General features: G+C 53.2%; 1 protein-coding gene across 1 annotated transcript in view; it reads left to right on the plus strand.

Annotated features, from left to right (window-relative positions):
- CSMD1 (CUB and Sushi multiple domains 1) overlaps positions 1-23,873 on the plus strand; it is a 775,017-nt gene that overhangs the window by 294,651 nt on the left and 456,493 nt on the right. Inside the window, exon 4 of the mRNA XM_037063399.1 lies at positions 18,646-18,840. Coding sequence (XP_036919294.1) covers positions 18,646-18,840 — 195 coding nt within the window. The remainder of the gene's footprint in view (positions 1-18,645; positions 18,841-23,873) is intronic.

Genomic DNA, 23,873 nt, shown 5'->3' on the forward strand with positions numbered 1-23,873 from the left:
CATTAGAAAAGACGATTACCGGCTCCTGTAATGAATGTTTAATGGCACGATTTCAGGTAGATGGCTGAGGGAGTGCGTCTGGACGCTGGCCGTGCGATCGGTGGATTCGTTAATGATCCAATCATTTACTGGACAAGGTACTCTGCCCAGCTCTGCGAAGTCACAGGGGTGCACAGGCACCTCCTGTCCTCGGTGACAGTTAGAAATACGCACATGCCGTGGACAAACGAGGCAGAAAACGGGGAGCTGTCAGTCTCAGGTGAGCTAAGACGCGATGGAGAGAAGGGGTAGCAGCACTCAGGTGTGGAGGGAGCCGGTGAGGGAGGAGGAAGGGGATGTGCTCCAGGTTGGTGGTGGAAGCAGTGTCTAAGGGGAGGTCACCTGCCCGTGGAGAAAGGCGATCACCATGCCAGGCACCGAGGGCACAAAGCCCGGAACCATTCTAGTCGTGGGCTTGGGAGCGAACTGGAATTTTCCGCTGCCCTGCTGGACCTCATTCTGACTTGACCCAAGGCCGGACAGGGAGAAACCCTCACACAGAAGGAGGTGGGGCCCCCAGGGAAGCCCCCAGCATGACGGAGGGCGGAGTCCCCTGGCCCCTCCGTGCTTCCCTGGCACCAGGGGACAGTGAGGCATCTCCCCTTCTCTCTGGCTCCCGGTCCCTGGTGTGCACCTTCGTTGTTCTCCATGTCCCTAAGGCAGGCAGTGAAAGAAGGGGGTTCCCGTAATATTAAAACACAGTTTTGCTGATCAGATAAACCCCGAAGCAGCCCCTGTCGTTCCTGGGGTCCCCANGGGCCCCCAGGGGAGCCCCCAGCATGACGGAGGGCAGAGTCCCCTGGCCCCTCCGTGCTTCCCTGGCACCAGGGGACAGTGAGGCATCTCCCCTTCTCTCTGGCTCCCGGTCCCTGGTGTGCACCTTCGTTGTTCTCCATGTCCCTAAGGCAGGCAGTGAAAGAAGGGGGTTCCCGTAATATTAAAACACAGTTTTGCTGATCAGATAAACCCCGAAGCAGCCCCTGTCGTTCCTGGGGTCCCCACTTCCCTTACTCCCTCGGCCTTTCCTGTTCGCGTGGTTTGTGTGGTCAGAGCCGGGCGTGCCTCCCTCCCCTCCACCGGAGGCCGAGGCTGCGGGTCTCAGAGGCCTGAGTGCAGGTCTGCTCTCTCTACCTCTAAACGGGGTGGTTCGGCCTCGTCCCGGAGGCTCCCTTCCGGTTGCAGCTCATCAAACACTCCCGGGTGTGCAGTCGTTTCTCCAAACAAACACAGGACCGCAGGGACTGTCCTGACCCTCGGGGAGCAAAAACCAGGAGCTCAAGTTTGCTTTCTTCTGGAACCGTAGGGAGATAAGTGCTTAGCCAGCCCCCCTTGGTTGTCCTGTGCACTTTCTACTACAGGGGTGGGGGCACCCCACGCCTCGTCCTAGGGGAATGACGTCCTCTGTAGCACCTTGGCCAGAACACGGTACGGCTTCATGGGTGTGTCCCACCCCCCACAGCCCCAAAGCCGGAGCACAGGTGGTGGCGGAAAAAAACGGGCTGCCATCCAGGGACAAAACGCGCGTGTGAGTGCAGTGCGAAGCAGCGTTCTGACCTCTGCACAGACAATGCACACTCAACGAAATCAAAGCCAATCCTCTCTTGCCTCGATCCAATTAGTCTCTAGCAGTTTGGCCAAACAAAAGGCGGTCAGTGGTTGAGGCCGTAATCTCTTCCTAACGGTGCACGGTGTGGACGGACACTGGCCTCTCTGGTTGAGGGTCGGAATACAACCCGCCAGGGAGAATTGTGCCCCAAAAGAGTTGACCGCCCTCGCCACATTGATGTGTTTCTGATGTTGCTTTTCTTAAGACACTTTGAGTGAGTGATTTCTGTCACTGGAATATTTTCTGTAAATACAGTGTCCGTGTAGTGGGATTTAAAGAGAAAAGTGAACCTGGAACGTCAAACGGCTTAAACCCGTCGCTGCTGTTGTATGGTGGACTACCATCATCACTGTTTTTCCTAGTGTATTTTGACCGTCATCCAGAGGGTTGTCTGTTGTTTGTTTTGGGTTTTTTTCGGTGGTGGTTGTTCGTTTCTCCCGAGTCATCCACGTGGATTTGATGCGAACCGAGCGAAAGTGTGTGCATGTGTTGCTGTGAGCCTGGGGGCTGGGACAGAAAGGACCCCCAGTCGGCCCCGCTGTCAGGGGACAAAGGCCCCCGGGAGGAGCTGGGGGCTCGGCCACCACGCATGGCCTGCAGGTGACCGTGGCTGGGGGTGGGGACGCAGGGTCCTAAGCAGGCCGGGCATTTCCCCAGCAGAGGCGCTCGCTGCTCTGAGTCTGAGGGCAACAGACAGGCTGGACGGGCCGTGACTGGGGCCATGGCTGTGGCCGTGGCGTGGAGCGTGGAGAAATTGGGAGCAGGAGACAGCAGGGGCTGGGCTGGGGAGTCACCCTCGGCAGCAGTGGTTGGTCGCACAGGCGAGCGCGTGTGGGGAAGAAGGGCCTGCCCCTGGGGCATCTACTTCCTCAAGACCAGCAGCCTGAGCTCTTTAATGGACGTCTGTTCCCACGGCTCAGCATGGGCGGGGGTGGAGTGTCGGGGGACACACACCTTCCCATGGCTGGGTCTGGATGGGCTCCGGCCCGCCTGGCCCACACCCTCAGGAGTCCATCCCCGCAGGCGGGGGAGGCAGGATGGGTCCTCCTGCTGCCCTTCCCCGTGGTATCAGAGTCCCTTCCTAATCCTCCGGCCTCCAGGAGAGAACATGGCCCTCACTGCCCTCTCGTTCCGTTCACTGACATCACCCTAACCTTCTTGCCCCTCTCCCTGCTCCGCGGTGGCCTCTGCTTGAATGGCTGTGGCCAGCTGGCCCGGGGACCCTTGATGTGTGGCATTCTCTCGTTGCCACGGGACCCGTGGGGTGACTGACCCTGCAGCTCAGCGTCGGAGGCTAGAGCCTTCGCAGGGGGCCGTCCCTTGGGACAGAGTCCCCTGGGCTCTGAGGGGCCCCACTGCCTTCCAGGCCATCTTGAGTCGCCCTGGTCCATGGTTACCAGAAAATGTACTATAAACCCGATGTAGAATTAGAGGAAATGGGGGGGGGGGGTGTGGATCTGCAGGAGGTCTGCTGGGGTAGGACCGCAACCCAGGCTGCAAGCTTCTTGTTTGCCAGGAAAGCAAGTTTATGTTTTGTTCTGCAGGCACCCAGCTTGTCCCGTTGTAGCAAAAATTAAACAGCTTTGGACAAAACCAGTTTCTATTAAAAACTAAGTCCGGCTGTGGAGAGAGATTATAAAAGCAAGGAGATTTATTACAGCTTTCTAAGTTGTAACTACTTAGAATTATCCAGAACTGACTCCATGCTTATGCATATACTGAGAGGATATATAACTTTATATAATACACAGTAAATTGTAAGATGTATTTGTTTATTATATATACTACATTTTATATCATATACATTATATTTTTCTCAGAGGGCCTCTGAAACTAGACCTCCCATGACAAAATGCAGTTGTTTCAGAAAACTTTATTCATTGTTTGTTTTAGTCACTTAAAGGCACAAAGTAAATCAAACGCCATCCCATGAGGACCAGCCCCTGCTACCCTTCACTGCCTTTTAATGTTATGGAGCTGCGTTCCCTTTCTCTAAATACCCTGAATATCCTCGGGGGGTGAAGTATAAATCAGCAATTCCTTAGGTCTGAGGGATTTCGATCTTTGAAAGCTGGCGTGTCCTTTGGCCCCGTGGTGTGCTGGCCCGGGTGGGTCCCCCGCGGGCACCGGTGAGCACAGGAGAGCCGCTGGCCGTGGCCTCCCCTGACCAGCTTCACTTTGATGTCAGCCTCAGAGCAGCTTCGCAGACGCAGCAACCTCCAGCCATTTCAGTCCGCCAGACTCTGAATCAAGGGGGAGCCCCGCAGCCCACCGGCCCCTCCCGGCCCCTCCCAGGCCGAGGTCAGGAGGCACCACCCTTGCCCACGCTGCGCCCAAGCTGTGCGCGGCGCTGCCAGGCACTGGACCAGCCAACGACACGCGTTTTCTGCCTCCTTGACGTGGAGGAGGGGACATCCCCTCACAAAACAAAGCGGCGACGGTCACACTGTACACAAACGGCACGGAGAGGCCATTTGCTCCGCACTAGTTAGTCGCAATGGGTATCACGGAATTCATTTCCACGTTTGCTTTGCTTTTCAGCGGACGCATGTGTTATCTCTCTCCTCCACACTTCGGGGAGAAGCTCATGTTTTGTTTTGTTATCACAAGTGTTAAACGCACCGAAAGGGAGCCGGGGATTTTCATGTCTTCCTGTCTCGTCACCTCGCTGAAGGATGTGTGACCAGTGCCTGTCTGTTTCTGTCATTGTCTCATGCCAGCCTTCTCGATCTCAGAGTCCAGAGTGGTCCCAGGTAAATGGAATAATGTGAACGGCTGTGATGCTGTGAGTTTCGCTTGCATTTCTCTTTGGAGGGATGGGCACTTCCCCGTTGCCTCACTTACAACACCCAATCACATGAGCCCAGCAGTGTGCAGGCACAGTGCCAGCCCATGCCTTGGGGGTGCCACCCCACCCCACGCCCGCCCGGCGTGAGGCCCAGCCCAGACGCCCCAAGGGACGTCCTCGAGTTTCCTCTCCTCTGTCACCACGGCAGCCCTCACTGCTTCTCGGGTGCCCTCCTCCTTCGTCATTCTCTCCCCAAGACTCGGCTTCTTCCTCTTCAATCAACAGCAGAAGTATTAGCAGCTCTCCAATATCGAAATGGAAACCTCACGGTGGAGCGACATTCCTCCCCCCAAATCAGTATAGCCTGGGATGCGAGGCTTTCGGCAGGAGGAAACCCAGGCGTAATGGGGACACACTCCTGCGTGTTTTCATTTGCAGGCTGACACATTGTTAACCACTCACACGCGTCACGGCACACTCATCGCGTCAGAGGGCACGGCAGAGCATGGCACCGGGCTGTGGCTCGAGTCGCCCTCCCCTGCCCGTTCGACGCTGCGTTTCATGCCAGGTCACGGAGGCACAGAAAGGCAAGCGTGGTGGACTCTCTGTACTTGCACAAGGCCTTTAATTGTCCCAGCTTTCCAGCCTGGCCACCCCCTGTCACTAAACGATGCTATGAGATTTGATCAGCCCTCCGGTATCATGCCACGGTTCCAGGAAATGGCACACACAGTCTGACTGCGCCTTGTCACGTCTGACACTCAAAAGGCGGGCGAGTTTCTGTGCAGGCTTTTGAAGCTGCAGGGGGCCTCCGGACACGCTGCCGTCCTCACGGGCCCTGTCCACGGGAGGCCTGCGGCTCTCCGCACTGCCTCTCCGCAGCGCCTCTCCATGGGACAGCTGCCTGCTGCCTTCTCCTCCTTGTCTGTTCCCCGCGCTCTCCCTCTCGGTGCCAGGACGCAGGCCCTCACACTTCAACCCCTGCTGGGAGGGTTCTGTAGGTCTCCGACTTCAGCTGGGCTCATGTCCCTCCCTCCACATCCATCTTTCTCCCCCCCAACCCCCCGAGCTTGTGAGATCTGATTACTGACATGATGTAGTTTGACTGAGGACTCCCATACAGGCGGGCTGCCATCCATGTCTGGGCTATTAGCGACTCTCTTTGGGAGTCAGGGCCTTTCCTAAAAAATGTGTTACGATCGGGCATTGTAGGCAAAGTCTCTGAGCTCCACACCTTGGGAAGTTTCCGACCCAAGGCGCCTGTGCGCGCTCATTCATGCTTCCTCAGTGGACCCTTTCCTGGCTGAGCAGGTTGCGGAGTCTGTGCTCCACACAGGGCTCTGTCGCAGCTGCCGTGGGCGGGAGGGTGAAGCAGAGCTGTGCCTTCTGCTCTCTGCCGGCTGAGTTCCAGGGGGAGGGGCAGCCATTAGCCAGCCCACAGGATGACTTAAAATAGTAACAGCACCAGAAAGAAGCCACACCAGGAAGTGGCAGAAAGTGCTGGAAGGCAGGAAGGGAGTTATTTCAGGTCAGCCGAACAGCAGAGGCATCTAGAAGGCGAGACAACGGGCCCGAGACGTGAGCCGTAGGCAGTCATGTCGAGGTCGAGGTCGAGGGTGCAGACGGGTGTCATCCAAGCTGAGGTGGTGGGGTGGTGGCAGTTGGGGGGGGTAGCTCCATGCTGCCTGCAAGGGCCCCGGAGGCGGCCTGTGTGGCTGAGGCCCCGGGACACCCAAGGGGCCCGTTCAGGCAGGTGTCGGAGGTAAACCACGCGGGGACTGCCATCCCCCGTAAGGGGTGCGGCACGTATTCCAGACGCAATAGGACTGGGACCTTTTCACCAGGGAAGCGCCAGATGGGACTTGAGTTATGAAACGGCCCCTCCAGGCTGTGCAGGAAACACACAGTCAAGTGTACAGGAATAGGGATCAGGGGAGGACTGCGGAAGGGGCTGTCACGGTGGATTAGGAAAAATGGGGTGACATGAATTCAAGGTTACGGTCAAAGAAGTGCCGACAAGGGGCTGGGGGTCGGGTGCAGCTCTGCGTCATTTCAGAGACGAGCGCATCTATAAGACTCCGGGCGCAGGGATCTGCAAAGGCGCCTGCTCTGGGGGACGAGTTGTTTGTCTTTCCCCCACGGGGGTCCCGGTCCGCTGTGCGGAGACCACTCTGTGTGTGTGTGGGAAGAAAACACTGGGGTTGGCAATGGCAGTGTTGGGAGCCAGGTTTGTCCCTGGACAAGCAGGGGGTGACAGATGGGCAGGGGGGGAGCCTGCAGTGACCCCGTGGTTATGGGTTGGAGTTGGAGACATCCTCAACTCCTGTTTGGTTTACTACACAGACGTTCACCTACAGAAACACTCAGAGATACACCTGCCCACCAGAGGTGGTGTCCCCACGGATGTTTTTCTTGCTCTGTTATCTGCGACTCCTTAGAGGCCATGACTCCCGGGAGCCATGGGCGCACGCAGCTTCTTGGCCTTGGTTGCTAATGCTGTTACCGGACAAGAGGGAACAAGGCTCCTTGCAGGAGTAGCTGCTTCCAGGGTGGGACAGGAAGTACACACAGCACGAGCCGGGCGTACCTTGTTGTCCTGAGAGTTGGCAAGTGCTCAGGGAAGGAAGGAAGGAAGGAAGGAAAAGGGAAGGAAAGAAAGGAAGATGACCACAATGATGCAGGCACGTCGAAGGGCACGGAAGACAACTGAGTGGAGACACATCCTCACACTCCCTACGTGCTGCTGCCCGTCATTACCTCTTTCCAAAGGGGACAGGACTGAAAGGAGGAAGAGGAGCCACCGCCCAGTGGGGAAGCCTGGCACGGCCTCCCTGACGCGTCACCACCAGAGCCTCTTCCCACCGATGCCTTGTCCCCTTGCTGCCACGTGCTACGGCCCTCTAGGTCTGCAGTCCGCCTCCCGACCACCCCGTGGCCCCATTCCACTCACAGGAAACGTCACACAAATTCCAATCACTGGGACATCTACAAAACACCTGACAGTCACACTCAAGCCATCAAGGTCTTCAAACGCTGGGGCGTCCAGGAAACGGTCACAGTCAGGAGACGCCAGCAGAGAGGTGACAAACAACCTGCCTGGGCACCCTGGGGGTTCATGACACGGACAGAGGCCACCAGGTAAACACTGAGAAAACTCAGCTGGACTTTAGCTAATGACAACGTCTGGGGATGTTTCCCCAGAGTGTTTCCTGCGCGGCAGGGTTGTTCTGGGAGCACAGGACGGGTCGTTCCCAGAGCTGTGGACGCAGGCCCCCACTGGGCCCAGAGTGTGCCAGCCTGGGTCTCTCTGGCCCCCTCCCTTCCATCCCTGCTGCCTGGTGCTGCCATCCAGGTCGTCTCCGACCGACGCCAGCGACAGAGAGAACCACAAACCAAGTGCTGCCGAGCAACAGGCAGCGTGCAGGCCGCGTGCATCCCGCAAGGAGGTCACAGTAGAGACACAGGCTACTGCCACGTGAGCAGGGGTCCACCTGGGGCCCAGGGTCCGAGAGTCTGTTCTCAAAGTGTAGGGATTTCTAGATTAAAGGCTATTTAATTCTGTTTCCGTGGATCCGAGCTGTTCCTTTACTTGTCGACTCTAGAGACAGACAATGCCCATCGGGGACGTTTCTGGAACGAGGAGACAGCGCGGGACCTTAGTGAGACGAGGGGGAGCAGACAGCAGCTTCCGTCTCGGACTCGACCCCTTCTCCTTGCCTCCTGTCACCTTCGCCACAGGGTGTAGTCAGAACTCAGTGACGCAGCACAGAAAATGTTCTATGAACAGAGGTGCTCCCCTCCCCCCGTCTGAGAGCTGAGAAGTTTCATATATGTAGATGAACACACACACACACACCCCCACGCAGAGATTTTCCAACCAAACAGGAATAGCCTTCATCTTATAAATCAATTTTCTACGTGCAGGCGCTTCTTGCTACAACGGACTCGTGTGGAATCAACAGCCGGTCTTTGGGAATTAGGACAAGCCGAAGTCTGCGAATTACCCGCTTTGCGGGCACACGACGGAGAAGCCTGTTGTACCGTGTGCAGAGGACTCGCTTTGTAATAAAGCTGGAGCCACTGACGCGAATTCAATCACAGAAAAAGCTTTTAGGTTCGAATGAATGCGAAAACCATAAATTAGTGATAGACCCACGCCTGGTAAATTTAAACTGTTTGTGGCCATGACCTTAATCCGAGATGATTTTTAGAGGGTAACCGCCAGCCCAGAGCAGAACAATTGAATCAAGATAGGCTGAGTGGCAGCCAAGAACCTATTAATTAGAAAAAAGATAACACCCACGACTTTCATAAATTGTTAAACTCCTTTTATCATTTTCTATACAAATGTGCCTGAAAATTGAACGTGATGTTAAAGTTAACGTCAGTTACATATCTAAATAAAGTTATAGAGCCATTTTGTGGAATGATATACACTTTTCTGTACAGGAGTCTAACACATTCGGTCTGAGTCACTCTTCTGTGTATTTTTATGTAAGACATACATACATGTGTGACTGGTGTACATGTGTGTCCCTGAGTAAGGCCTAAATACCCTAATTGTTTAAAAAAACAGCGGAGTGAGCAGAGCCCGGAGCATGAAAGAGAAGTGGGGTGCAGACACGAGCGAGCCATCCAGCTCTCAGGGCGCCCGGGATCATCTCCCGTGAGCGGCTGAGTCTCTGTGTTGATCAGGCCCCTCGTGGGCTCCTGTTTATTTCAGTCTTTGGACCTCACGGTGGTGGCTTGAGTCCTGGGTCACCTCTTCAAAGTTGCTGCTGCTCTCATCCGCTTCCTGAAGGCCATGTGCCCTTGACCCAGGTCCCCACTACGAGAGCTGATGCTCTTGGGTCTGGTTCATCTGCGAACATGCTCGCTGAGGGTGTGGGATACCCAATGCTGCTGCCTGGGGCCCGGGGCCCGAGGGCCCAGTAGGCCCCTCGCCTCTGTAGCTCCTCCTGGGGCTCCGGCTGTCACCACCACCCAGAGAGCAGCTGGGAGGGGCAGGCACAGATTCAATGGCAGGGTCCTCGGAACAGATCCTGTCACACACAGCTGACGATCTTTGTGCCTGGCCAGCCCAGCCGGGGAGAAGTAAGCTTTCACGTGGCCGCTGCTGCTTCTAGTCCAGTCCATGCCCAGCTTCCCCGCCCCCCACCCCCCCACCGGGGCTGGGGCGCCCTGGTCCAGCCGGCCACCTGGCCAGTTCCAGGATGCAGGGACAGTGATGGGGGTCAGGCAGAAAGGCCCCCACTCCCTCCATCACCCAACACCTTTCTGTTATTCCCCCCGCCGCCACCCAGCACACTGAGAGCAAAGATTTTTCATGTCCATTTTTCTTGTAAACCTGCAGGTTTAGGTAGAATGGTGGAATTATTACATAGGAAATCAAAATAAACAGTGCGTGAACTCGATGTGAAATGTGAGTGGTCTCGGATCCCAGGATGAAAAAGAGAACAAGAGTTCGGTTCACACAGGGTTTAGTGCTGGAAGCGCTCACCCGACACCTTCTGTGGGGATCTCTATGGTCAGAGAGAGTGACCGTGCCTAAGGGGACATCGGTCCAGGCATCCAACGAGGGGGCCATGCTGCTGTCTCTAATTCGGGACAACATGGGAACCACCCTGAACCCAGCACTTCCGTAGAAGGCCAGGGCTTCTGCCGTGACTGCTGTTCCAGGTCTCTGTCCACTCCCTCTTCCCTCCCTGTCCCCAGGCCTGTCCCGAGGCTGGGAACCTCTGTACCCTGATCTCCGTGAGGAGGCCCTTCCCAGGGGCCGTCCCTGGAGAGGAAACTGAGATCCGGGCTGAGTGGTGTTTCCAGGGCTCAGCCCATCCATGGTCTAGTCACAGGGCACGTGGCCTGACTGCCCACTGCTCCCACCCTGCCCCCGGACGGCTGCCAGCCAGGGCTGAGCCTGCGGTTAGGTCAGCTAAGTCCCTCGACGGTCAAGAGTCCCCGAGGGTGGGGCACAGGAGAGGTGCCAGGCACGTCAGGGGCCGTTCTCAGGGGCCAGGCTCCAACACCACCCGACGGCCGGTGCTTTGAGGGCCTCTTTGTCATCGATCGGATGTGCTTTCAACTTTTTTAACACAGGAAGGTAAATCCAATCCCTGATACTTCAACGTGGCCAGAAGGGAGAGGATGATAATGAGTGGGTTCTTTTGTTTGTTTGTTTTGTTTTTATTTTATTTTTCAACCTGATTCCCCACATCGGCTGTGATGAAGAAAGAGTTGGGAATTGTTTCCTGAAATCAATCCCTTTGCTCACCGCCCCTGGTGGTGGGTGACGTGCCATCTCACTTTTGGAATGGACGGCGCCGGCCAGAGCACAGGTGGCAAACACGGGGCCGTGGGCCGAATCTGGCCTCCACCGTGTTTTATTTGGCACCTTGTTCCTGCCCAGTGGCAGCGCCGAGCTCCTTGCTCCTGGCTAAGGAGCACTTACACTTACACAGTCCTAAAGTCACGTTCGGCCCTTCGGAGGCAACCTCGGGGCCGATGATGCCCCCCCGCCGGGTGCAAATGAGTCCGACGCCCCGTCTCAGAGCCTACAGCACGCTGGGCAGGGCGGGGCCTGGGCGCTTCTCCGTGGCCCCTGGTTCTCGTTTGGCAAGCTGCTGTCCAGAGGGCTTTCACTGTAGTATTGAAACATCCTCTTTGGATTTTAGGAATATTTTCCCTCCTCTTTTTATGAATGTTGAGACCCAGGTAATCAACTGAACATCATTTGGTGAGCCGGAAGTTCACTTTTAGAGAGACGGGAGACAGGGGGCCGTACAAAGGCGAGTGTCTGCCCATCCATCACTCGTGACGGTGTCTGCGTGGCTGGGCAGACGTCCCTGAGGCCACGAGTGTGCACGCAGCTGCCTTGCTGGCAATGGCTCAACCTGAACAGTTGGCCTCGGCCGCTCCTCGTTGCCGTGCGGGTTCCGGGGGCCCCTCCTGGCGCCGCATCGTCTGCCTGTGACCTCCCCACACCTGTACTTCTGTGTGTTCTCTCGGCGAGCTTCCTGGGCTCTCTATTGGCTCCTGCTCTTCACCTTTTAGCCATTGTTTTTCTATTTTATTTAATGATTCCTCCCCCCTTCAGTTCACAGCCAGACATAAGTCTGGGCTCTCGATTTCTTTGATAATGTTTCGCACTAACTCCACGGACACTCGTACGGTCGGCCGGGTCTCGGCAGGCCTTGTGGTCCTTGTAGCATCTTGTGGACTCCGGACGCATCCACGGAGACTGACGTTTCTGACTAACTGCGTCCCCTCCCTCCCTCCCCCTCCCCGGGGCACCGTCTGTCAGTTCCCGCCAAGGCCGCTCTTTCCGCCTCAGCGGCCGCCTCCTGATGCCTCTCCTCCTGTTTCTGTCATAGTTTTGCAATCAGCTCGTGTCTGGATGAACGCCCGTGGTGTCTGAGCTGGCAAAGGCCAGCTGCCCCGCAGGGCTCCACAGGGTCACGGCCAAGTCCGCCGCCGACACAGAACCAAGTCCTCGGACGGATCAGCTGGGACAGGGGACATGCAAGGCCACGGGGCTCCCCGCCGGCCGGGGCTGCGCTGCTTACCCTCCCCCGGGTCACTTCACGCCGTCAAAATCACTTCACCCCTGGCAAGTGCAAGTTCCCGCTTCTCAAAGCCTGTCATGCCCTCGGTTGCCATTCCAAATCTTTGGTAAATCTGGTTTATAGATTTCCAAGCCTTCTTCCAGCTGGCTTTTTGGCTCATGTTAACTCTGCTACCCGGCCTCCCCCGATGCCTTTCTCCTGCCCTGCAAANGCTGCCCCGCAGGGCTCCACAGGGTCACAGCCAAGTCCGCCGCCAACACAGAACCAAGTCCTCGGACGGATCAGCTGGGACAGGGGACATGCAAGGCCGCGGGGCTTCCCGCCGGCCGGGGCTGCGCTGCTTACCCTCCCCGGGGTCACTTCACGCCGTCAAAATCACTTCGCCCCTGGCAAGTGCAAGTTCCCGCTTCTCAAAGCCTGTCATGCCCTCGGTTGCCATTCCAAATCTTTGGTAAATCTGGTTTATAGATTTCCAAGCCTTCTTCCAGCTGGCTTTTTGGCTCATGTTAACTCTGCTACCCGGCCTCCCCCGATGCCTTTCTCCTGCCCTGCAAATCGTCTGCAGGGTGTGGAGTGTGCTTTTTAAGAACCAGGTGACAATTTCGCCCTCAGATTCACACGAGATGGTGTCACAGCCCCCCAAACCCTCAGATCAAAGTGCTGATGAGAACACTGGGGCTCTGATGGTCTCTCATGACTCTATCTTCTGATGGTAACAACATTTTCATAGACGTTTTATTGTGAAGACGGGCGCGCTGGACGTGCTGCGCCCAGTCCTGCCAGCAGAGTTTACCAGCTGCGTGGCCGAGGGGACACTGCCTAACCTCTTTGTGTCCCCATGTCCACTTCTGTAGAGAGGGGATGGCGTTACGACGCACTGTGTATCGCGTTAATGTGCATACACCACCGAAAACAAGGTCGAGCTCGTAACATGGTGTGTGTCCCTCCTTGTCACCACCATCGAGCAGGACAGACAAAGGGGCCAAAGAAGGAATGGAGCTGGCCTCCTCCTTCGCTTCCCGCCTTTATAGCGGCCCCAATTTTACTGATGCTGTTGACACTGGTGGACTTACCTTCGCTTTATTACTTGCTGAAACTGGCGTACATTAGAATAATATTCCTTTATTCTTTTTTTTATGCGTGCATGATTTCCTGATGGTTTTCATGGTGCTCTGGAACGGGAGGAAGAACGTGAAAGCCGCTAATATACAGGAGTACGTATTCCGTTCCAAGTGTCCTGCTCACGGGGCCATTTGCATTATCTCGTTTACATCCCACAACAGACCCATCTGCGGGTTTCGTTCTTCGTTCCCTTCGCAAGATGTGGGCTTGGAGATTTAAGCAGTCTGCCCGATGGTGTGCGGGCTGTCTCCGGCACAGGGACCCGCGTGTGTGACCCGCATCTGACCTGCAGGGCCCGCCAGGCTCTGTGTCTTTCTGTCAGCATTGGCCACCGTTACGTCCCTGCCACCCAGACTGGCTCTGCCCCTGCAGTTGGCCAAAGCTGTCGCTTTTCCCGTTTCAGTACGCGCAGAGCTCGCCTCCTCTGGCAGCGGCCCTTCCCTGCAACTTTTCAGACAGTGGTTCCCTCCCCCGTTTCCCAGCCCACGGGTGAGAACAGGCTCAGGAGGGATGGCACTGGGGACGTGGAGCCCACCGGGAGATCCGCACGGCTTTGTCACAGCCCCACTGTCGCAGCATCTCCCGCAGCCGCCCGCCGCTCCCAGAGTCGGTCAGAGAACAGCTGCCGGGCCTCGACCTGTGAAAATCTGGTGTGTGCAGTGTTCCTGAAAGTCCCATCATCAGATTCCTCTAATTCCCCCCAAGGGTGGTGTGGGGGGGGGGGGCACAGGGCAAACACCTGTGGACAAGCAGGACTCAAGTGCCCAGTGACNCTCCCCCGTTTCCCAGCCCACGGGTGAGAACAGGCTCGGGAGGGATGGCGCTGGGGACGAGGAGCCCACCGGGAGATCCGCACGGCTTTGTCACAGCCCCGCTGTCGCAGCATCTCCCGCAGCCGCCCACCGCTCCCAGAGTCGGTCAGAGAACAGCTGCTGGGCCTCGACCTGTGAAAATCCGGTGTGTGCAGTGTTCCTGAAAGTCCCATCATCAGATTCCTCTAATTCCCCCCAAGGGTGGTGTGTGGGGGGGGGCACAGGGCAAACACCTGTGGACAAGCAGGACTCAAGTGCCCAGTGACATGTGGGCCTGTGAACTCTTACCTCCTTAAGCTGCTGTGAGACCCATGAAGAGTGTGGCACACACCCGGGGGACCCGGATCCCCAACCCGGCCATGGAGACGCTGAGCCCTTCCTCTTCGGGAGAACCTGAGGCCTATGTTCGCTCGCCTTTCTTCCGTTTCATAACGAGTATTAACGCCACCTTTTAGTATCGTTTTCCCTTTCTCCCAGAGAAGGAATCAATATGACAGCCCTTTCGCCGTTCAGCGGGTGGGTGGGGGGTTGGGAGGCCATAGCCTGGTTCGGCCGGAGCTGCGACCCTGGTACTTGCCCGGTCCTCGTGAGTGTCGGGGTGGGTGGTGGGAGAGGGAGCTGCATGCGTGTAATTGGAATGACAGGCACTGTGGGAGCCCTGGCTCCCAGGCTTGGCTCCCTGCGGCCAGGTGGCAGCCTGCCACCTGCGTCCCCTTCCGGAAACCCTAGCACGTGAGCACACACCTGCCCTGGGTGCAGAGCGCAGGCCTGGAGAAGACTCCTTCCTCGAAGCATTTGTGGGAAAGGGTGGAAATGGCTGTGGGGAGGGGCGAGAGGGCATTCAAAGCTCAGTGCAGGTCAGTGCTGGGAGTGTTTGCTAAATACCTGATGTGGGAGACACAGAGCGGGAGTCACTCACTTCAGGGAACGGGTTAAAATTGTTACTTGGGGGGAAATTGGCAGAAATGACAGTTGGGTGGAATTTGCTCATTTTAAGTGACTCTTTCCAGCCACTGAGTCTCACATGTTGGTAACACTTATGTCTAGATGTCCGTCTTTATGTAGAACTACACTCATTTTCATCTGTTTTTCACCATGGAAGGTGTTCTGATCATTTTTAAAATAAAACTACTGCTTTTATAATATTATGGGCATATTTGTTCTTTTGTTTTTGCTACTGAAAATAAATATTTTAATTTATTCTCAATTATTTCTTTTTACTTCTTAACATTGATCACATTAAAATTTTAATTTTTTCTTAAAAAATTGGTTGAAAATAAAAATCTTCATTGCCTAAATCATAAATATCTACTTCTACTAACAGCCAGTAGTTTTGAACTTTATACATTAATTTTTCATTGCTTCCCCATTTGTTAAATGATTTTACTTTTAAAATTCTTAAATTCTTTTTAAGCCTCTGAAGCCTATTTACATCTCTAGCCAAATGTGGGGGATGGAGCGGCAGGGAGAAATGCAACTTAAGGTTATAATTTGTTACTAATTCATTGTTTCTAAAACAGTGATTTTGTACTACTGCTTTTGAAAAACTTTTTCAATTTTCTCTGTCCCCAGCCAGCTATTAGATATGTAAATGTTAGTTATTATACACACACTCTCTCTAAAATACACAGTAAACTTTACGTTAATATTGATAATGGTCATTTAGTTGACTTATGTTTAGCCTTGCTCAGAGCCGGACATTGTTCTGGATGTTGTGGAGACAAAAATGAACGCATGCCTCCCCCCCTCCCCCCGCCATGAGCAGGTCAAGGGGTAGACCAGGGGCTGTTGGCTGCAGTGCCCCCCATGGACAGGGTGACACAGAGTGGGTGCTGGGACACCTGTGTCCTCCCCTCCATCCTCACACCACACCATGGAGAGCGAGTACCGATGAAGACCCGCCTTTAGTGAGTAAACGGAAGGAAGGCGGGTAGGAGAGGAGACTCACATCCGGTTCTTTCCGCTCAATACCCTTGACCCCTGGAAGTGAGGCCGCTCAGAAGGCACTGAGCATGGGGCGGCGTCCTTTCAGACTGCAACAGAGTTGTTAAGACGTCCAGGTAAAGACCAGTCTGTGGACAGGAACGGACAGGGAGGCCCTTCCCTGGGCTGAGAAGCTGAGCGGTTTGTGGAGGAGGGGGAGGCGGAGGTGGCCCCGGAAATGGGCATGGCCGTCACCGCCTGGCAGGCTTGCTGGGCGGGGGGAGGGCACGTGGATGCCGACCGCTGTCGCAGGCGGCGAGCTGCCCCTGGGGAAGGGTCGTCAGCGTCATCACTGTCATCGACAACAGTCTGAGACAGGACATGAAGTACAGGCGCAGGCAGACTCTCCAGTCCTCTCTAGTTGTACGTTGGCACCGTTAATTTTAAATCTACAGTATTTCCTGTTCAAGCAGCTTTCCTGGCTTCACGGCACAGAATGGCAGGAATTATTTTGCTACCCGAATTTTTCAGTTGTCTATGTTCCCAAATATGGCGTTCAACTCTGTTCAAAGTTTTAAGACATGGATTTTTTCCCCAAAAGGCTTATCCTATTCAGGGGGACCCTTGTTTTCAGAAAGGATATTTTCTTCTCAAAAGTTTTGAAGTTAGTGTGGTTTCTCACTTCCTGGCAATGTCGCCGCAGAGTTAGGTTTTATAAATTGTTTGTCCCTCACTCTTGTTTAAATGTATTGAATAGGCCAAAGATAACACAGTGAGTCGCCGGTCCACGTACCACCAGTGACTTGCGGTCTGTTTCATAGTTTGTGTTTTCGTTATGACGAGCTTTCTGTGCGTCAGCTTGTGCTGAAGATAGACCATTCTTAAGAAGTCATTTCTTTCTATTTTCAATTGGAAAATGGATAGAGAAGTTCTGTGGGCTTCCCTCGGTTTCCAGAATGCTCCTTTGTTTACCCTGTGAAAGCAATAGCTTGTGGGGACCATCAATAGCAGGTTTTAAGATGTTTTACGGATTTGTACTGACAACTCTCGTCTTCGGGAAAATTCATCTGGACATCGAGTATAGAGAGTTGCACTTTCTGATAAGAAGTATTACGAATAGTTCGTGAAAGGGAATAAAGGCCCTTGCAAAAGGGAAGGGTTTGTTACTTCCAGTGCTCCCAGACAGGAAAGAAAAACAGCCATGGCCTTCAACTCCACGCGTCTGCCCCGCCCCCACCCTGCCAGCCGCTCCCCGTCTCTGGGGCAGGATCGGGGTGCAGCAGCCGCACTTCTCGGACCTGAGATCTGAGGCTCTCGCAGAGGCCAGAAAGCAGTCCATCCCCAGGCAGAGCTTAAACTCTCTCTACTCGGGAAATCCTAGGCAGTTAAAGGTGAAAACACTTAAAATGTTCATAAACAACATTTTAAAAGACTTATTGACTTAGAAATTATGAATATGGTGTTGAACAAAGAACGCCCTTCTCTAAAAGAAGAAAAGATGATTGTAAACCAAACTTGCCTAGTTTCTATTGTGTCCCGAGCACGTTTTCGTTGATTATTTTCAGACATGATTGTTTAAGAAATAGAACTGAACACACTTTGGCTGCGTGAGTGGTGATTTCATCAATGTGTCCATTATATTCAGTGCCTAAATGGCAGCACAGTTTGGTTCTGTGTGTGTCTACAGAGCTGGCTTTGTCCCTAATTAATGGCACAATAAAATAATTTTAGAAATGCTGAGCTTCCCTCTCGTTCCAAAGGCCTGTCTCTTTCTCAGTTTATAAACAAACAAAACAAAAAAATTGCACCCTGTTCTATGTATATATCAAGCTACACTCTGTACCTGTGTAAACAATTGGATGCAGATAAAAATAATTTAATGTTATTCTCTTGGAAGTACTTCTCTGTTTGGAAGTCGTTCCTGTTCTAAAGGGTGGGATCCTTAGTCTGAATTCTATGTGATAGCAGCCCGTGTACCGGGGACACGCTGGATTCAAACCAGGAATGTGGAGGTCACAGCTGACAATCATCGCCTCTCTCTACTCAACCTAACGAGCATCGATGTAGTCAGCAACTATGTTTTCTGCGTGGGGGTGGTATGTCAATTAGGTTTCAAGGTCATTGACGTAGACAGAAAACGTGAGGCAGTCAGGAAAGAAGGCAAGATTCACGGCCATCTCGCCAAAATGGGAGTGAACACAGTGTCTGATGGTTAAAACTGGTGGTTGAAACCCAGCCAGGAATCCGACGCTAGGCGTGCACAGAACTGCAGAGAAACTAGGGGGGCAGTTGTATTAAGAGCTGATAGATGAGTGAACGATCTTTCATCTACTCTTCCTGCCGTTTATCCATCAGACCTTGATTACACATGGGTTGGTGGTGGGCACCAGGCTGTGCTGGTCCGGAGTCCACGTGGCGTGGACATCCATGGATGCTTCTCACCTGTTGGGGTCGTCTGCAGCGTGCTCTGTCACGGGAGGCTGGCTGCACGGGGGCTGCGCACTCCCCCCACCGGAAAAGTGACCCAGATGAGGGCGCCGCATCTGTGCAGAGCGGTGTTTTTCCCTCTCATCAGAATGCACCATTTATACTCTTAAAATGTTTTTCCTAAAATACCAAACTGCTGGTGTAAAACATGAATGCATTTCTCTGTTCAATTCTGAGGCTACATTAAATTACTTTTGTTGTACATGCACTGGTTTTAAGACTCCAAAAGGCGGTGCGTGTGTTGGGCCATAGATTGCTGTTAATAGGAAACAGTCGTTTACCGTTCCCTTCTTCTCTCTCCCGCAGTTTTGCCGAGCCACACCTGCGGAAACCCTGGGGAAATACTGAAAGGCATCCTCCACGGAACTAGATTCAACATCGGAGACAAAATCCGGTACAGCTGTCTCTCCGGCTACGTCTTGGAAGGCCACGCGATCCTGACCTGCATCGTCAGCCCGGGGAACGGCGCGTCCTGGGACTTCCCAGCCCCGTTCTGCCGAGGTAGGTGCTGCAGGGGGGGACGCCGGGGAACGCACGCCTGCTTCAGGTGTCCGGCTCTGGAGCTGATGTCGCGCGTTTCCCAGGGGTGACACAGGGTCCATCCTGCTGGGTCTTCCCAGGTCAGCTTCATTCTGTTCCCAAAGGACGGATATTCCTCGTCACCTGAGAAACAAGTATAGATACGGTCCTCAGGTATCCAAACTCGTCTTCGTTCTGTTTCTCAGACTCCATGCATTTCTGCGCATGTATTGCCTCTCGTCGAACTAGTCTAAGTTTTAATACACGCCTTTGTGTCCATCTTGATTGGATAGTTGCTTTTCTTCTTTTTTTCATTAAAAGTGGCAGATACCCCTGGTAATTGAAATTCACGTTTTAACGGCTCTCTCAAGGCTCTTAGACTTGTGAACTAACACCATCGTGAAGGGACTGTCATTTGAAGTGCTCAGTGTCTGAGCCAGTGTCAGGTTAGAATTCCTGCTCCCAAAGCCCCGTGGGTTTTACCCTCTTCCATAATGTTAATTTTACTGGCTAAAAAACTCTAAGAAAGAGCTTGTTTTGGTTCTTAGTTTTTGACTTTATTAAGAAAAATTCAGCCCTGGCTGGTGTAGCTCAGTGGATTGAGCACAGGCCTGCGAACCAGAGGATTGTGGTTTGATTCCCAGTCAGGGCACATGCCTGGGTTGCAGGCCAGTTCCCAGCAGGGAAACTGCCTGACTCACGAGAAGCAACCACACATTGATATTTCTCTCCTTCTCTCCTTCCCTTTCCCTCTAAAGATAAATAAATAAAATCTTTAAAAAAGAGAGAATTCATCTTACAGTTTCAAAAGCAAAAGCATTGCTAACATTTCATGTAACGCCTGAAAATGGGCTAAGTGCTTTACTTGAATCATATTATTGAATTTCACAACCCACTGAAATAATAATTAATGACAGTTTTTAATAGACAAACAAGTTGTTCAAATGTAAAGTTTACAGAGGTAGAATGTGTGGAGATTCAAATTCATGCAGACTTTTCCTATATCTTTCTACTTTTTAATTACAGTTTTGAGTCAGTAGCATCTGTATTAGTTTCAGATGTACAGCAGCGTGGGTCAGAAGCCACAGACTTTACGGAGTGGCCCCCCAGCTAGACCACCTTCTTACACCACACACAAGAATAAACCCAACATGGACCACTACAGAGTTAAATGGGAGGCTCGAGACCGTAAAATCCCAGAAGGAATTGTGAACAGTAAGATCTCACAGGAGTCTCATTGCAGTGTTTTTTCTGATGTACCTCCTTGGGCAAGGGAAACAAAAGAAAAAATAAACGAACCTGCAGCAAGTCTTTAAAGATGCAAAGGAAACATCAACAAAACAAAAAGACAGCTGAATGAATGGGATACGATTTTCACCCAGGATGCACGCAATGAGGGATTAATTCCCAAAATTTAGGAAGAGCTCGGACCACGTCACAGCAGAGAAGCAAGCAAAAGGCGGGCGGAACACCCGAACAGACATTTCTCTGCATGTGACTTTCAACCCGCGCTCGTAACCAAACTCACAGCCTTACTCTAAGTGACCCCGTAACAGCGGAGGGCGTTCATCGGCATGTTTCTGGACTAGCCCACGCTGTTAAGGAACACTTTTCCAGTTTTGTGTGTCAAATGTTACAGTCTCATGGCGTCACCTGACGGTGACTGTTTCAGGAATGGCCTGTCACCACGGACCCCCACCACTGCTGGCTGGGGCGTAATGATGACTTATCGTGGGCCAGGCGTGACTTGGACACACTCACTCCTACTCACGAGTAGGTAATGTGTTCAGGACTCACTGTACGGGGGAGGAGTCTGGGGGTGAGCTAGGGCACGGGCCGTCCTCAGGCCGTTCCAGCCAGCCGTGTCAGAGCCTGCATCTACCGTGTTCAGAGGAGTCCCGCATCCCCGAAAATCCCTGCATGCCTGTCATCTGTCCCAAACGCCCTTTACCCCTCTGGAAGTGCTCATTCCCTGTGCATGTTCCTGGGGCTCTTACATCCTGTTTGTTGGTTTTTTCCTCCCTTACTGCTATTAATTGTTTTCCAGATACCTAGTAGCAAGAGTGTTGTCCCAAAATCCACACTTCCCTCCCATGCCCCTCAGCTAACTGATCCTGTTTAAAGTCACTGCCACTGCAGGCCCTACACGTACCTTTCTTCCTTATCCCCACCGCCTTGTCCATGGAGGGCCCAGCCCCTCTGGAGAGGCACTGGAGTTACCTTGGCTTTGTTCCCCACTGTAGCCCACGTGTGTCTTTCACTCACACTGACTCACGCCCATTCCCACCCCTGTGTCCTATTTGGTTACTCGTTTCCTCCCCCGCACCTCCTTCGGGTGGGTTACGTGAGCTCCACATCGGGACCCTGAGCTCCCCAACCCACCACACCCCCCTCCTGATTCATTGTCCCCCACTCACCTTCGTCAGGACCTCTCCTCTCTCCAGCAGACAACATCAGCAACTCACCACGAGTCCAGTGCCCACGTGGCCGTGGATGTGCCCCACAGTGGTCCCTAGACGGTCCCGTTTCCTCCGTCAGCGTCCCTGGCAGGTGTTTGGCTTCTCTCCTGGGCACGCCCAGCTGCGAGAGGGCTCATGGGCACTGGCTTTGCTGGAGCCACTGCCCCTTCTTCCATCCCTGTGTCCCGAGCCCCGTCTGCTGGCACGGCGTCAACACATCGGACGTGAGCAAACACTGCCCAGGAGGTGTTGCGTGTTGTTTGTTTCCCCAAGAGCTCTTTACCAGTGCATCACGGCACCTGATTTTCAACTCCTGCCCACCTTTCCGGGTACCACTGTTGACCTTTCACCTTAGAGCCATAGATCTTACACGTTTGTCAGTTTCACTCAATTCCAAATTCAGTCTTTTCTTACCATTGCAGCCCTTTTAAAATTTTTCTTTAAGGAAAAGGTCCTTTGGTTTAAATCATTTGTGTTGTTGCTATTGTATATTTTACCTCAATGCCTTCGAGCTCCCTGTACTCGTGGGCAGCCTGGCAGGAGACAGCGCGCTGTCCCAGAAACGTCACATGCTGCGCCCTGGACACCTGGAAACGCAGCCTAACCTGCGGGTGTCCCTACCGCTCCACCCCCGCCCGTCCAGAAACAGGCTCGGGCATGTGCGGAGCCCCGATCACGAGTCACAGACTTGGAAACTCGAAAGTAAATGTCAACAGCCAGTAGGACCCCTTCTCTTTTTAACTCTTTTTTTCCTGATAATTATTTGTTGTTTTTAGAGAGGGTGGAGTGGAGACAGAGAGGAAGGAAGAGAGAGACAGACAAACAGACAGAGACATCAATTTGTTCTTCCACTTACTAATGCATCATTAGTTGACTCTCGTATGCGCCCTGACCAAGGATCAAACCTGCGACCCTGGAGCGTCAGGATGACGCTCTAACAAGCTGAACTAGTGGCCAGGGCTACAACAGCTTCTTTTCTGCTCACACATCTCCTGAGAGTTTTCTTCTTAATGGATCAATCCTTCCTAATCTCACTGTTATAAACCTTATAAAGCCAAAGTATGTATAATAACATTAAGGTCCCTATCTTTCCTATTTTGTCACCAATTTATTAAATCTCAATTGTATCAAGAAGCTTTTGTCCTGGTATTTTTTCTTTATTACAGGTTATGAAATTTATGCTTAAATATTGCTTCATCTAATGCTTGGGCTAGTTAGATTACAAAGGACATTAAATTAGATATAATTATTTCCTGGAACAAAGTTGAAGCCGCACACCATTGTTACTCACTGATTTGGGTAACTGGATCATAAAGAAAAAATCATCGATCTGATTTTTATAAATGCATAGATGGGGCATGTTTACAAGAGACATAAGTGAATTTCAGCAATATAGGCTTAGAATTTTACAACAATAAAATGAGTGTACTTTCTGCTTGTCCCACTTGCTAGTGCCTTAGTGCCAGGAATCGTGTGAGGTTTCTTCTCAGTAGCGTCCCTGACAGGAGCACTGCTCACTCCCTCCTTCACAACGGCGCTTTGCTGGGTTTGAACGACTTACGTCTGATCCGAGGGGTGGTGTTCGCTGGCAGGGTGAGGCGGAGGTGTGCGTGTCTTCTCTGGAGTCGCGATGCCCTTTAAAGACACATGATGCAATTTTATGTTCAATGCAATCAACATGTAGCAAAATGGGAGGTTCAATCAGCTCTATTTAACATGGGTTTCTTTAAATGGGAGACCAGCATCGAACTGACCTCTCGCAAGGATGAGCATTCGATTTTGTTCTGGAAGCGTAATGCTTTCATCTCCCTCACTCATCCTTGCATTTTCACCTCAGTGTCTACATCCCCCTGAATTTTTCTCCACTATTGTGGGCCGTCCCTGTTGCCCCCGTAGCCTTTGCATGGATTGACTGTTTCTGTAGCTGCAGGGATGGTGTGTGCTCCGAGGAGAAGAATGAGAGCAGAGGAAGGCGCTGCTGGGCAGATTCAAGGACAGGTGCTCTCGGTCAGGGCCGGAGGGTGCTCCTCTCGTGCTCTGTGTCTCCCGACTTCACTACCGAATCGAAAAGACCATAATGCTAGAGGCAGGGATCTTTCATAAATCACCTTGAGCTCCAGGATGCCGCAGGGCCACGAGGGATCAAGTCCAAAAGAGGAGTGTTCTTGTTGGGTGGAAAACACGAAGGGCGGGCCATCGTCACGGGGTGCATGGCATGGCCAGATGAGAGAGGTATGGATCCGTGTCAGGAAAACATGTCTTTAAAAGAAACCTACTATCAGGCCCAAGGAAATCGTCCTTCCCTGACATCGGCCCAGAAAGCGGGGACATTTCCTGTCCGTCATCTTCCTCTGGAGACCATTTCACTGCGACTCTCCGGTGCTGGGTCACATTTCTGTCAGCCCGAGTGTGGCCTTCTTTCTGCTGCTGGGTTCTGCCCATGTGACCGGCTGCTGCAGGAGACAGGCACACTGGGACGCAGCCGGCTCTCAGCACACGCGAGTCCATGCCAGCGGAGACCCACGCTCTCTTCCCTGGACACCACTTCCCCTTGAC

Source organism: Sturnira hondurensis, unplaced genomic scaffold (assembly GCF_014824575.4).
Source record: "Sturnira hondurensis isolate 20B ecotype Veracruz unplaced genomic scaffold, ASM1482457v3 Scaffold0014436, whole genome shotgun sequence".
Classification (NCBI taxonomy): domain Eukaryota; kingdom Metazoa; phylum Chordata; class Mammalia; order Chiroptera; family Phyllostomidae; genus Sturnira; species Sturnira hondurensis.